At 40.9% G+C, this 15816-nt stretch overlaps 1 protein-coding gene across 1 annotated transcript; it reads right to left on the bottom strand.

Annotated features, from left to right (window-relative positions):
* Nucleotides 1-9766: 9766 nt before the first annotated feature.
* mapk12b (mitogen-activated protein kinase 12b) lies at nucleotides 9767-15793 on the bottom strand. Its single transcript, XM_077006703.1, has 12 exons — nucleotides 14894-15793; nucleotides 13858-13987; nucleotides 13669-13727; nucleotides 13435-13546; nucleotides 13191-13220; nucleotides 12890-12937; nucleotides 12381-12495; nucleotides 11844-11915; nucleotides 11518-11597; nucleotides 11082-11157; nucleotides 10629-10802; nucleotides 9767-10401 (listed from the first exon to the last, which is right to left on the bottom strand). Exons 1-12 carry the CDS (start codon nucleotides 15010-15012, stop codon nucleotides 10322-10324), a joined length of 1095 nt encoding a protein of 364 aa, XP_076862818.1. The 5' UTR covers nucleotides 15013-15793; the 3' UTR covers nucleotides 9767-10321.
* Between the last annotated feature and the right edge of the window lie 23 nt (nucleotides 15794-15816).

Genomic DNA, 15816 nt, shown 5'->3' with positions numbered 1-15816 from the left:
AAAGATCAACAAATTAGTTCATTTTTTCATCGTTATGTCACACAATCTATTAGCTCCACCCAAAATGTCCTGCACCTACCTGCTTTGACATCTCCAACATCTGGTCAGTTCAAATCTAGTTCACCTGAGTTTGAAACTTCCGCACCTGATCCTTAATCTATTATCTTGAGCTGCCCTTTTTATATTGTAGGCTTCCAATAACTCATTGCAAGGTATTGTTATTCTTGTAACGCTTACCAAGTGACTCATCTGCCTGTTTGTCTCCTGGTCCTCGACTTTTATTTTAATAATAATAATAATAATAATAATAATAATAATAATAATAATAATAATAATAATAATAATAATATTTTTATATAGTGTCTTTCTAGAAACCCAAGGACACTGTACAAAGGTTAAAAAATTATACATTAAAAAGTGAGAATTCACTGTAGCTGCCTGGAGTGGGCGAACGAAGGAATCAGTAGGATGCTCATCAGCTGAAACGGGAGTCTGTTATTCCGGAGATGGGGACCTCCGGTGGCAAGAGGGGGAATTGGCACCAGTCCTGATACCGCAAATCAGGGGAAATCAGTCCCACTCATTGTGTTTGCTTCCAATAACCTATATGCTTTATTCAGAAATGGGGACTTGAGTTATGCCTTATAGCTACTTTTATTTAACTGACTCATGATTTGACTCATTTCAATAAAACTTACTTTGGGTATGATCTCACACAAGTGTATTGCTTGTCAGTTTCAAGATTTTCATGTGCAGTTATTTGTAAGAATGTATGCTAGCAGCATCATAAATAAATTAGACTATAAATTGTAAATAGTGGCCAACCAAAAAACAATGGGGGAGACTTGAAACTTGAGACTATGAAAATTATTTGTGTATTTCTCTGATCTGATTGACATCTTAACTGAATGGTTTATTCCTTCAGCATGGCTAGACTGCAGATATTAAGGATTGGTCAACTTGTGTTTCAAAAAACTACCTACCCTGTCAGATGGTGTTTGTAAAAAATGTGTTTGTATTTTGTCCCTTACAACCAGAGATCATGGGAAACAATGACATGATGCCTATAGTCATCCTTGAAACGCACTAGGTCATTATATTGTAACCTTGACGACTCAGAATGAAGAGACGAATTCATTATTTTAGAATAGAGATTTAAACCACTCTGGACGAGATGGTGTATAGTAAATATTTTTGAACACTCGATCGGTCATGGTGGTACGGTAAATAGACAATGATCAGACTTGTTAACGACCATTCTTTTATTGATACAAACAGAAGGATAAAACAATAACATCATCAGATCTTGCTTATTTCAAAATGGGCTGTAACAGTTGCTCACGCTATCAGAGCGGGAGATGTAGGGGACGGAATCTCCCGCGGATGTTTTATGATGGCGAACCCAAGCGCCTCGTCCGTACACTGAATAATTGCACAAGGGTGAAACTGAAAGTAATCACGGAGAAACTCGACGCGTATAAAGGGGAAAACAGAAAACAATCGCGGAAATACTCAACGCGAAGAGAACACACAGAAAACCAAAAAGAAAACCAAGGACGCCAGGGGAGGTAGCTGGCTAGCTGGCAAACGCTGCGAAGAACAAAAAACCCTTCCCAAAAACCAAAACCAAACGGACAGGAAGAATAACAACGGGAGGAAAACTTGAGAGAGGCCAGGGAGCGGCGCAGGAGGTAAGAACTCGAATGTACAGAGAAACAAACAAAACAACTGAAACGAGCAAGAGGCAGGGTGGCGAGACACCGAGCAGAGACAACAGGGAAATGGCGTGAGGTTGACGACATGAAGCAGACAACTCAGCAATGAAGCACTGCGTCTGTCGTCCTTAAAAACACAGGATGACAGGTGAATGCCATCATCGCTGATTAGCCTGTGGTCTGACTCGTGGGCTCCTCCTGGTGGCAACTGGAGCCAGCCGCCCTGGGGCCAGCCCTGACACACGCAGGTGAAGAATTTCACACAAGATTCTCACTCCAATTCAACGCCTCATGAATTTTCCAGTAGTCCGTGACGTCCTCATACACGGCCTCACTACAGACGTTGAGATGTTTCTCTCGGATGTCTCTGAGAGCCCCCATAATGTTCTGTTCATCACTAAGCTCAGCCACCATGGCCTCTGCAGCACCCTGGATTTTCTCCAGCGATGGAGGCTTGTTAATGCCGCACATCTTGAGAACTCTGGATAGGGTGTGACTGAACCACGGCTTAAACAGCTTCTTTAGCATTTTAGGAGCACCGACGCCAAAGTAGAAGTCTTCAGGCTCATACAGCCATGCATGTTGACGATGGCTTGGGTGATCCATCTCGCAGCCGTAACAGTTATCTTTGATATCTTTGTCGATAACCTGGCTCAAAAGATCCACGGTCACCGCTCGAATAATTCCGAGGGCCGCTCTGTTGATATAGCCGTCTGCTTGGTCCAGACCGCTCTCCTCACTTTTCAGACTTTTTTTTCACTTCTTTTTTCAAATGCTTCAACAAGCTTTTCCATCTCTGCATCGTCAGCATCTTCAAACATAGTGCAATCTGCTCCGTTCTCATAAAATGTCATTGCTGAAATCTAACCCTTACTGTTTTCGCAACAGAATGTGTTGACCTAAGTCTCTTGATGTCTGCTTTTATGTCAAAGTAGCTATGGTAGCTGATTGGCTGCTGGATTGCTGCATCTGCTGGATTGCTGCATCTGCTTCATCTGTTTAGTTCTAGTACCCCTTCCCTTGTAATTCCAGGGTCCCCTGTAATTCTAGGTCCCCTTTATTTCTGGGGTCGCATTTAGTTCCAGGGTCCCCTGTAATTCTGCGGTCCCCTTTATTTCTGGGGTCCACTTTATTTCCAGGGTCCCCTGTAATTCTGCGGTCCCCTTTATTTCTGGGGTCCCTTGTAATTCTGGTGACCCCTTTATTTTTTGGGTCCCCTGTAATTCTGGGGTCCCCTTTATTTCCTGGTCCCCTGTAATTCTGTGGTCCCTTTTATTTCCAGGGTCCCCTGTAATTCTGCGGTCCCCTTTATTTCTGGGGTCCCCTGTAATTCTGTGGTCCCCTTTATTTCCAGGTCCCCTGTAATTCTGGGGTCCCCTTTATTTTCAGGGTCCCTGTAATTCTGGGATCCCCTTTATTTCCAGGGTCCCCTTTAGTCTCTTTTAGCACCGCCACCAGTACTTTGACCATTATCTCTATGGCCATAAACTCCACTTCCACTACCAATGTTTTTAACACCAAAGGAGTTAGTCTTCTTTATCACCACTACCACTACTACCACTACCACCACTGCTACATCACCACCACCACCAATGTTTTTAACACACAGAAGGAGTTGTCTTCATTCATGTCTCATTGTCTTCTTTCTCACCACTACATACATACATCTAAAACTACGGCACGTCTAGAACTGCAGGTCTAGACTACATCATCCAATTGCACACCCGGAGAGCCAACCGCAGTTTTAGACCTGCAGTTCTAGACCTGCAGTTCTAGACGTGCCGTAGTTTTAGATGTATGTAACGTAATATCCAGATAGTGTTTTAGTATGTCGCGGGAGCAGATGGAAGAATGATATTTATAAGCAGCAATAATATATGATAGATATATGATAATGTCTGAAGGTCATTTTTGGGTTATCGTAATGTTTATGTCATGAATGTTTATGTGATGAATCTGGCTAGCGTTAGTGTGTCTTAGTTCATTAGTTCTGGCTACCTTTATGGCTATTTAGTAGCTTTGATTAAATTTGAAACAACTTAAAGGAAGGAAATTAGCACGTACTACGCTACTATTAATACTAAAAGTAGTAAGCAAGCTAAAGTAGCATTTCCCCATCATTATTAACCCATAAGAACCCAGACTATGTTCTGAATATTGATACAATTGAGCATATTAATATATGATAGACATATATTTAGTCTGCTAAATGCCATAAATGTAAATGTAAATATGATCGGTCTGAAGGTCATTTTTGTGTTATCGCAATGTTTATGTCATGAAGGATGAATCTGGCTAGCGTTAGTGTGTCTCTGGCTACCTTTATGGCTACTTTATAGCTACTTCGACTTTGAGAGAAATGCTAGTCCTGCGAACGTAAGTTGTTGCGGGGGGGGGGGGGGGTGGCGAACGTAAAATGGACAAAAATTAAGTATTATATAGCGATCGATCGATCGATCGCCAGTGTTTGCGCCAGAGCGAACTGGTAACTCATTGAATCATATATATATATATATATATATATATATATATATATATATATATATATATATATATATATATATATATATATATATATATAGAGAGAGAGAGAGAGAGAGAGAGGTAAATAAACTAGATTTTTTTTCGGCGTGAGAAATCGGATGTGTGGCGTGTGAGCGAAAAACCCCACGTATCACATAATATTTGCTAGTTGCATGCCAATGAAGGTATACAAGTAAAATAAATCACTCCTAACATTCTGGAAACGTATGCTTACTCACTGAAAGCATCCGGACATTATGCAATTTTTGCTGATTTAATATAAAATAGCCTATGCCAGTAATCCAGTAGTTTAATTAAAAATAAAATATCTTCAGGAGACAAGCTGTGTGTGTAAATGACAAAATTAATCCAAACTCCCTAAAAGAACAGGGAAAATGAGGCGTACTACTTCTATTTAAATACAAAATGTGGTGTAGATTATCGTTTAAAACTTGTCAAATGTTAGAGATTTGGCTAAAACAATTGAGAATCAATGGGCATATTTAACAAATAAACTCTTTATACAATGGATTATTACCACCAGTGGGCACAATAGGGGGCTGCATGGATGTCAGCCTCCCAAAGTGGAAGGAAGTGCAAAATGTGGTTCGCCATGCAAAGGCTGGATCTGCGCCAGGGCCTAACGGTGTGACGTATCAAGTGTATAAGAATGCACCTGATGTCCTGAAGTTTTTGTGGAGAATGATGGTCATAATGTGGAAAAAAGGGACTATCCCAAAAGAGTGGAGGAGAGCAGTGGGCATCCTGATTCCAAAAGAAAAGGATTCCAAGGAGATAGAGCAGTTTCGACCAATAAGTCTCCTTAATGTAGAAGGTAAAATCTTCTTTAGTGTAGTAGCAAGGAGATTAGTAGAGTACCTAAAAGCAAATAAATTAATTGACACCTCAGTTCAAAAGGCAGGGATTCCTGGTTTTGCAGGTTGTTTGGAACATAGTAGTATGATCTGGAGTCAGATCCAGGCAGCGAAGAGAGAGGGTAGGGACCTACATGTGGTGTTTTTAGACCTAGCTAATGCTTTTGGGTCCGTGCCGCATAGCCTAATATGGAAGGCGTTTGAATATTTTCAGGTGCCAGCAAATATTACTAGGCTGGTTAAGGCATACTTTGAGGATATTCAGTTATGTTTTAATACAGGAGAATTTGTTACAGCATGGCAAAGGTTGGAAATGGGTATAATGGCCGGATGCACCATTTCGCCTTTGGCATTTACTATGGCCATGGAGGTGATAATTAGGGCCTCAAAGTGGGTGGTAGGCGGTGAAAGACTGCGAGATGGGTTACGGCTACCTCCAATTAGGGCATTCATGGATGACATGACAACACTAACAACAACAGTACCTTGCACGCGGCGGTTATTGGAAAAAATACAGGGAAATCTTAGGTGGGCTAGGATGAAGGTAAAGCCTAATAAATCTAGAAGTATATCAATAGTTAAAGGCAAGTTGGTGCAGGAGAGCTTTTGTATGGAAGGGGAGTGTATACCATCGGTGCAGGAGAAGCCAGTTAAAAGTTTGGGCAGATGGTATAGTGCAGCATTAAATGATAAGGAGCAGGTGGCGATCTTAAAGACAGAATTGGTGCAGGCAATTAATAGAATAGAGAAGTCGCTGTTACCAGGAAAATTAAAATTATGGTGTATCCAGTTTGGCTTGCTTCCTCGTATTAGATGGCCACTGACAATTTATGAGGTACCTATCACAGAGGTTGAGAGGTTGGAAAGGATTTTGAATAAAACAATAAGGAAATGGTTAGGTTTGCCACGTTGTTTAAGTAGTGTAGCATTATATGGAAAAGGCATACTAGAACTACCTATGACTAGCTTAGTTGAGGAATTTAAATGTGCGAGGGTGAGTCGAGAGGTGATTCTATTAGGATCTAAGGATAATGTCGTAAGAACAGCAGCATCAGTGGCTAAGGTAGGGAGGAAGTGGAATCCACGGGTAGCGGCGCAAGCGGCCGAAAGCGCGTTAGTGTTGCGCGATATAGTAGGCTATGTCCAATGTGGAAAAGCGGGCTTTGGATCAGGTGACTCATGGAAAACATTTAATAAAGCCACGTCACCTGAGAGAAGGCGAATGGTAGTGAGTTTTATAAGGGAACAGGAAGAAGATGCTCGACGTGCATTAGCAGCGTCTCAGGCAAAACAAGGCCAATGGCTTCGTTGGCAGAGTGTAGAAAATAGGCGGCTCACCTGGCAGGAAATTTGGGCGATGGACGCGGGGCGCATCAAGTTTCTACTTGGAGCAACATATGATGTCCTTCCAACTCCTCAAAACCTCGCACAGTGGGTAGGTGAAGATCCTAAATGTAAGTTGTGCACGGGAGTTGGCTCGCTAAAGCACATTTTGTCCGCATGCCATGTTAGTTTGTCACAGGGGCGATATACATGGAGGCATAACCAAGTTCTAAGTGTGCTAGCGTGTTTATTTGATAAGAAGCGCTTAGAGGTTAATGCATTGACTAGTGTTGGTAATCGGTACGCAAATAGGTTTGTGAGGGAGGGTAAATGTGCAGGAGAACGCGATTGTGCCGTTGATGTTGGCAGGTGGGGTGAAGCACGAGATTGGAAACTTCTAGTAGATATAGGGAGAAAACTACAGGTTCCGGAGTGCATAGCAGTAACTTCATTGAGGCCCGATATGGTGTTGTACTCGGAAAGTAAACGGATTGTTTACTTTATCGAATTAACGGTTCCATTTGAAGACGCGGTTGATGAAGCATTTGAGAGGAAAAAGTTAAAATATGCTGACTTGGTGGCTAATGTGCGAGAACGCGGATGGCAGGCGCACATAAGACCAGTAGAAGTAGGTGCTAGGGGCTTTGTGGCTAAATCTATGACATCGTTGTTAACACAGTTCTGCCTTAGAGGGAGAAAGCTAAGATCAGCTGTGAAGGAGCTGTCGGTGGTAGCTGAAAGAGCTAGCCAATGGCTGTGGATTAAGAGGGCACAGACTACTTGGGGGCATGTCCCATAAAGGTGGCTTGACCGGTCTTATGAGTGAGACGTTGGGAAGGTGAAATGGGTAACATAAAAGGTGGTTGAACAGCAAGCTTTGAGGGGGGTGAGGCTGGGACGCCAGCCCTCACCGTTGAGCCTCCTGGAGGTGTTGTGGGCTCAAATCAATGAAACACCAACGAAGGGAGGTGCCCACCTGATGACCCCAGTGAAGAGCTTGTAAGTGGTTGTGGGCGTCGCTGTTACTTTGCGTGAAGGTCTGTCTAGGGCTGTGTTGTGGTCTGAGTACTTGGCAGTTGAGGCAAGTGACCATGAACATAGTACGCTGTGATTCTGGATCCTTGCCGAGCCAGTATCAGATTGTAGCTGTTGTTGTGTTCTGCTCAAACAACTGGTGTGTGTTTAGGATGTCGTTGTTGCTTTGTTTGAAGGTCGCTGTTACTTTGCGTGAAGGTCTGTCTAGGGCTGTGTTGTGGTCTGAGTACATGGCAGTTGAGGCAAGTGACCATGAACATAGTACGCTGTGATTCTGGATCCTTGCCGAGCCAGTATCAGATTGTAGCTGTTGTTGTGTTCTGCTCAAGCAACTGGTGTGTGTTTAGGATGTCGTTGTTGCTTTGTTTGAAGGTCAGTCCAGGTTGATGTGATGATCTGAGTACTTGGCAGTTGAAGCAATGGACCATGAACATAGTACGCTGTGCTTCTGGATCCTTGCCGAGCCAGTATCAGTTTGTAGATGTTGCAGTGTTCTAATAGTGGTTGGTTGGTTAATAACATGCACGGTTATGGTTGTTGGAGAGAAGATGGGCGGTAGGGCCTTGTGAGGAGTATGGGAGTGGCATAGGATATTTCACCATCTTATCCTGTGTTTAAGTATAATATACAAGCCCCTGAGCCTACGGCATGCATTGGAACTGCTGGTCTAGAACTGCAGTTGGCTGTCGTTAGCTACATTCCGAGCCGCTAGGTGGCGCATGTCTAAAACTACAGCACGTCTAGAACTGCAGGTCTAAAACTGCAGGTCTAGAACTGCAGTTGGCTCTCCGGCTGTGCAATTGGATGCATCTCGGTCTAGAACTGCAGGTCTAAAACTGCGGTTGGCTCTCCGGGTGTGCAATTGGATGATGTAGGTTTAAGTGACACTGGGGGGCGGGGCCTGCACGCGCCAGGGTTGCGTTATCAATAAAGTTTCCCTCCTCTAGATTTTTGGATTAAGCAGTTTCTGCCTCGGTTACCGAACCTGCTTCAATACATTTTTACTGTTAAAAATGCACTTCCAATAAAGTGAGTATTGGAAAAATTAATTTTGCTGCTGAATGTAACTACTAAAGTAACTTGTAATCTAACGTAGTTACTTTTAAAATCAAGTAATCAGTAACGTAACTAAGTTACTTTTAAAAGGAGTAATCAGTAATCGGATTACTTTTTCAAGGTAATTTAGCCATCACTGCTGATAACATGGTGTCTGCAACTTGGTTGTTTAGAAGCCCACTAGTTGCCTAGACAAGAGATGGTTATAGTATGGGCATGTAATAGTCTTAAATTTTTCCCACATTCTTTACATATTGCCATCCTTTGATTATGTCCAAGGATTTTAAACTCCCTATAGCCAAAGGCTACCAAGTATGGTCCTCCAGTCAAAGCCATGCCACCCTCGTTTGTTTACATTTGACGCTTCTCTCTGATTTTCCACTCACAATAAGCAATGTTGTGATGCATCATGAGAAAAGGGGCTGCCTCCCAAGGCACCAAAACAAAAGTAAGGAATAATGCCAACATGAAGACAGTATTTTTTCTAAAACTTGCACACTGTGCTAGTGATGAGTTATTTTGGACGAGTTCAAGTCAAGTCGAGTCAAATCACCTGCACCTACACCTCCCAGCCTCTCCACTCACATGCACTAATGACACGTCTATTTCAACTCACATGCACTAATGTCATGCACCTATTTCTAATCTGTGTACTTAAATCCCCAAAACTATGGTACTTCATATCCTGAATCCAATCTAATGCAATGCCCACTGTGATTTTGGTCAAACATAATCCACTCCCTCGTTTAAGTTTCCTTTTTGTTTTGCTAGTGGTATGGATAAAGGCAACTGTGGCCCTGCCTTCTAGAATGTCATGCACCTGTACCCCCATTCCCCAATACATGTATTTAATCTAATTAACTTAATTTAATTTAATATTTGTCAATTGTGAATTTACACCCCAATCGAAATTTGTCCTCCACATTTACCCATCTGTGCAATTAGAACACACACACAAACACACACTAGTGATTACTAGGGGGCTGTGGTGCACACATGCCCAAAGCGGTGGGCAGCCCTAGCCCGGCGCCCGGGGAGCAGTAGGGGTTAAGTGCCTTGCTCAAGGGCACCTCACTCATGGCCTCAGGCCTGGGAATTGAACCGACGACCCTCCAGTCACAAGACCAGTTCTCTACCACAGGACCATGACTGCCCCATGACTGTATGACATGTCACTCTAAAGCATAAGAAAACTAAATCTCAAGACTCATAAATAATCGAATAACTTCACACAGCAAAAACAGGACACCAATATTTACTATATATATTTTACAATTTTTGCTTTTGTCTATGCTATTTTACATGCAATGATTTATACAGTGTCCAGTCATCAATGCAAGTGAGAGTAATCAAATTCAACAGAAAAGCATTGGTATCGGTTTTGAGCAAAAGTGCTTACACAATGTTTCACTGTACCCATGGAGCAAAACTAGACTTCGAATGTGCTATTTGAAGTTCAGAAACATTGTTACAGTAACACATCTGTGTGAACCCAAAAATGTGTAGAGTTGTGACCATTGTAAAAGCGGATATTACACACAATATTTTGAGGACTGTGACTAAATTTGTACCAATTTCTTTACTGAATATATTTTTATTCATAAACATGTTTTTTCTAAATTAGATATAAAAATACAAGTACCACATATATACAAATGTATAAAAAAGCCTACCATTTTTAAGCTATATAAACATTGGAGGGGGAGTGTTTTGACATAGTCCATTAATTTTAGCATCTTCAAGCACAGAAATAGACATCTCTGAAAAAAGGAGTTTGTGTGTGTGTGTTTTCATTCAAAGAGATGTCTCTTTGGTGTCTCTGCTGGGCTCTATTAATGGGGGCTGGAAGGTGAGAATCTCTGTAAAGGTGTGACCTATGCAGACACAGAGGAGACATTAATTCATCAATTCATCTTCATAGACATCATGTGACATCACAGTTTACTGTGAGAATCTGTAAATAATTCTTCTCTCCCCTCATCTCCTTCTTTCCTCTGGCTCTAGTTCCACACTCACCTCCATGTTCTTACTCATTCAAGCTCTACCCTATCTGTCCTTCTTTTATCCCTCTTCAGCTCTCCTCCCCCCTTTCTGTTCTTACGTTTCCACTGCTCCAGCTGAAGATCTGCGTTGTCCATGGAGTGGTCGTAGGGCAGGGCCTCCGTCTCTTCTTCAGGCTCTCGGAATTCAGAGAACATCGTCAGCTCCAAAGCTGAAGCAGCACTGACACGTCTGTCCGGGTCCAACACCAGCATCTTTTCCATAGCACTCACCACTGATAGATAGATAGATAGATAGATAGATAGATAGATAGATAGATAGATAGATAGATAGATAGATAGATAGATAGATAGATAGATAGATAGATAGATAGATAGATAGATAGATAGATAGATAGATAGATAGTCTGTCAGTCTGTTTATCTATCTGACTGACTGACTGACTACAAATAAAACTACACAAAACTACAAGCATTAAAAGTATTTTTCAAATAAAATTGGATTAAGGGGAAAAAACTTTTAAAAAGTCAGCAAATTTGAATTGTTCTGCTTACCATCTGAGCTGACTTTAAAAACTGAGCGCAAGTCTTTCTTTGGCACTTTTGGAAGACTTCTAATGTAGTTTTTAGCCTGAAAAAGTGATGCATTGGAGTAAATATGTGACAACAAGCACGGACGTAGTTTTGGGGGGGGACGGGGGGGACATGTCCCCCCCACTTTTTCAAAAGCCGGTTTTGGTCCCCCCCAGTTTTTACAGTTAAAACCAAATATTTAAGTAGTGACAAAGTCATGTCCCCCCCACTTTTTAACGGTAAAAAAACCAATATCCAAATAGCGACAAATCTAGCACTAGGATCATGCAGCACCCCCCCCGCTTAACAGTTCGCCACCCCAGGTTGTGTCCCCCCCACTTGTGAAATCAAAACTACGTCCATGACAACAAGAGTGTCGCTGTTTATGTGTGCTTATGTCTGTTTTAGCATCACTCACATCTTGACTCTGGAGCTTCATGATGAAGTCCTGTGATGGTGTACCTGTAATTTTCATTATTTCTCTCAGCTGGTCCAAATCTAATGCACAAGGTCATGGATTAACTCTTAGAGAAACAAGGCACACAGCTAAAGCCAATATCACAGCTCACCTTGATGAAAATTCAAGCCACTTATTTAATTATTGGTATAAAAAAAGAATGCCAATGCCAATATATATATATATATATATATATATATATATATATATATATATATATATATATATATATATATATATATATATATACACCAGGCAGCAAGGATGTGTGAAGGTGTGAAAGATACGATCATTTCCTTTGAAGAGCGGCCTTCCAAGAAGCATCTCTGCCATGATACAGCCAACAGACCAGATATCAACTAAATGAAAGTGGAGAGAGCACGAACAAAAGAAATGAAAGAGATTACCCAAAATGCAGTTGTGCTGTATAGGCTATACATGGCTACATATTGTCATTCAAATACATTTTTGCTTGCAAAATCTATATGAAGATGAATGTGCACAACATACTGTGATGCCCCCTGAGAGTAGCTAAGCTAGTATGTGGATCAACTAAACACAATGTTCAGCGTAACAACAGCTATCGAGAGTGATTCAAAGCTCAGAGTAATTATTAAGAACTGGCTACTATATTTTTATATTACTTCATCGGTTATGCACTCTTTAATTAAGAGTCATGTGCAAGAAAATAACCAGGAAAAAGTAATAAGTGCCAAATATACCCCCCCTCCCCAATGATCTCCTCACTTCCTCACTTCCTTTATTCACATTTGCATATTTAACAACAGAATAAAACATGCTGTAATAACATCTGTTTCTGTCACCTGTCTGTGAGTAGTGCATCCAATTGAGGATGACCTCAGGTGCTCTATACCACCGAGTCACCACATAACCTGTCATCTCAGAGTCAGCCTGCCTGGCCAGACCAAAATCCAGAATCTGCAGACAGAGTACAAGAATAACCCGATTATCAAAACTTGTGAAACAGAATATAGTTACAGCATAGGCAAAAGTGTAATGAAAGGGTTGATTTATACTTCATTTTACATATGATGCAATCCCTTTAATCATTCATCATTTTGGCTGAAAACATCAGAAATGGCTAAATTTTATAATAATTACAAAAGTTATAATTACAACTTTTATTTTGTTAATAATTACAAAATAATTACACAGTTAGGAATATATACAGTTATTCATATACTTTATGAAAGTATACTCCATCTGATGTGGGTGCTGAAAACTGACTATTGAAGAACATCTTGGAAAACAAACACTTTTGACATACAGTATTCACGCTTTTATTTACATTTTGTCAAGATGTGTAAAATACCTTTAGCTCACAGTTTTGATTCACAGCCAGGTTTCCTGGTTTGAGGTCCTGTTGAAAATCCATACAAAGATAACTCAAAACCACACGGTCAAAAGATGTGAGATCATTACATGTGAAAGTGGCATTCTATTATGTTTTGTTAGAAAGAGACATAAAAAGTAATCTGTAAATTCTTTAAGACATTCAAAAGAAGAGCACAGAAAAGAGCTGTGCACAGAGGCTGAATGGGTGTGGGTGTTGAATGGAGTGGCCTACCACCCAGCCCCCAATGCATATCATTAAAAGGTCAGAGGTCACATACTCTGTGAATGATCCCAGCAGAGTGAATATACTGTGAATGAAGGGCAACAAGTCAAAATGCAAGAGAACATATAAAGGTAAAGTCCACATTCCCACACACTCATCAATCTACTTTTACAAAGGTTTTTGTCAGAGTGAGTCACATTGTGTGTGTGTGTGTGTGTGTGTGTGTGTGTGTGTGTGTGTGTGTGTGTGTGTGTGTGTGTGTGTGTGTGTTTGTGTGTGTGTGTGTGTGTGTGTCTAACCTTCAGCCCCCTCAGCATTTGATACACCAGGAACTGTACCCTGTCTTCAGATAATTTTTCCATTTTCATCAGTTTTCCAAGATCTGTACCCATGAATGGCATCACCAAATAACTGCCGGAAAGAATAATAAAGACGCATTTAAAGGCTGCTCCTGTGTGGGTTTGAGGAGTGAGATTTAATAATTAGAAACAGTGTTTTCCCAGAATGAAATATTAAATGAAAAATGAACTCACAAGTCATAAAATCTGTCCAGTGATAGTTCAGCAGTGAAGACATCCAACAGACCTATCACCTGTGTCAGTCAATATATAGTATAGGAGAAATGTAGGTATTGAGATCTATTGTGTAATGAGGGCACTGGGAAACTATGGCGGTTTTCACATCTGAGCAAATTCTACTGGTCAACAGTTCTAAGATCCTACATTTTCATGCTTCATATGCTTGAGCAGTCTCAGCTCTCTGTAAGCTCGCTTAGCAAAGAGTCGAGTCTGAAAGGGGCGGTGGAGTTTCTTGATGGCCACCTGTACACCTGTTTTTCTGTCCATGGCAGAACTGTGAAATAGAGAAAGGATGACCAAGCACACTTGCAAACTCAAATAAGACACAACATATTCATTAAGACCTTCTACCAACATCTGGAAATCGCAAACTCAGAAGGTTAATCTGATAAGTGTTGTTGCTGACATACAGCATCCTATCTTTAGAAGACCAGAAGCAACACTTTGTCTAAGCAACCACTACTACTATTGTAGGATGTCATTTTTGTAACGGGTTGTGCATTTAAGGCTTGGAAGGTAAAACAATTTGTTAGCCATCCAATGGAAAGAAAAAGTGACCACTCAAGAAGTGAACCCCCAGCTAATACAGCCATTCTGGCCAATGGCCTGTTCGTTCAATGGACCTGTTCGACCTAATAGAAGATGACCAACGCCATTCTGCTTCTGAAACGGGAGATTCCATCAGAATATAAATAAATGTATAACGTTTAAATGACTAATACACATAAAAATGTGAAACGTTTTAAAAAATAAATACCTGTGAAAATGCTGAGACCGTAAACAGTGAACAAATAGATGTTTAATTCATCTGTTTCAACTTGTTAAATGTTAACAATGCCAACTAAGGGGGCTCTTTGTTATTTGGACCATTCGTGAAGACATTTCCAATAGGAGTACCGAAATCAGATTAAGAGGGTACTGCAAGCGACTTCTAAAAGTAACAAATCCCAACGTTGAATAGTTTACCACAGCTGCAGTTAACTCGCGAAGGATTCTGCGATCTTGTGCGTAATTGCGATGAGAATATAGAGCGTTGACTTTCAACGTAATTATGCAAATTAAGCGTAACTTTGTCGTTTAACTCAAAAAGGTTAGCTATTTCTTTTAAATGTGAATGTTAGGTCACTGACACGCACTAAAGTAATACGTACAATATTCTAGTTAATATTAATTTACTTACCAAACCGTTCCATACGCTCCTGTGCCCACTTGGACTAGATCTCGATATCTTTCCGGTACATCCCAAACAGTCTTATTTATATCTTGGCGGTAGAATCCTGCCCTGGTACGAAGCGACATTTTTACCTGTTGGAACGTCGGAGTCTTTCAAATGGTACTGTATCATGAATTTATTCAAACGGTTATTTAACCCCAAACTCTCACAGACACCCAAACACCAATGCACCGACTGCGAGGCACTGGGGGCGTTACACTTCCCCAATAGTTTACATGTAAAACTATCACACTAAAACATGCTGGCATTCTTTTCAAGACATTTTAAAATAAGATCTGTTTCCAACAAACTAAAATAAATAAATGACACATGATTTTTTTCCCCTTCTTGAATTTCGACATAGCTCATCGAAATATCATCCCTATAATGAAAAAAGGTGCATTTGGTTTTAGTATTTAATGTTGTGATCCAAATGTGGGTCTGAGATATGGAGCAACGTCCATTTAAAATGATTTATTTTAGTCGAATATTTAACACACTTTACATAACTTTCTATTACTGCTGGCTGCTGCTTACGAGCCCTTAACTTAGTTTTGAGGGGGAGGTGGAATCGGACACAGGCGAACACGTTGGACTGGTAACAAAGGCGAGATCATTTCTCATGTTTTAACTGAACACCGGAACGGCAAATTGTTTCGAAGGCAAGGAAGGATATGTAGAGAAGATAGAAAAACACAACGTACGTATTACTACTGTTAACACATTTAAATAATGCTGTAATTCAAAAGCACTTCACCGCTGCAGCAATCTGTCAACACTAATGATGATCTTTGAGATTAGACACCCAAACTTCCATTTAAATGCTTGAATACAAAAGAGAAACCAGAGTAGAATTCGAATTTTGGAAATACGTCAATCCCCCCCCCCCC

Source organism: Brachyhypopomus gauderio, chromosome 5 (assembly GCF_052324685.1).
Source record: "Brachyhypopomus gauderio isolate BG-103 chromosome 5, BGAUD_0.2, whole genome shotgun sequence".
Taxonomy (NCBI): Eukaryota; Metazoa; Chordata; class Actinopteri; order Gymnotiformes; family Hypopomidae; genus Brachyhypopomus; species Brachyhypopomus gauderio.
Note: the sequence above shows the minus strand (reverse complement) of the source record. Positions and strands in the feature narration are given on the sequence as shown.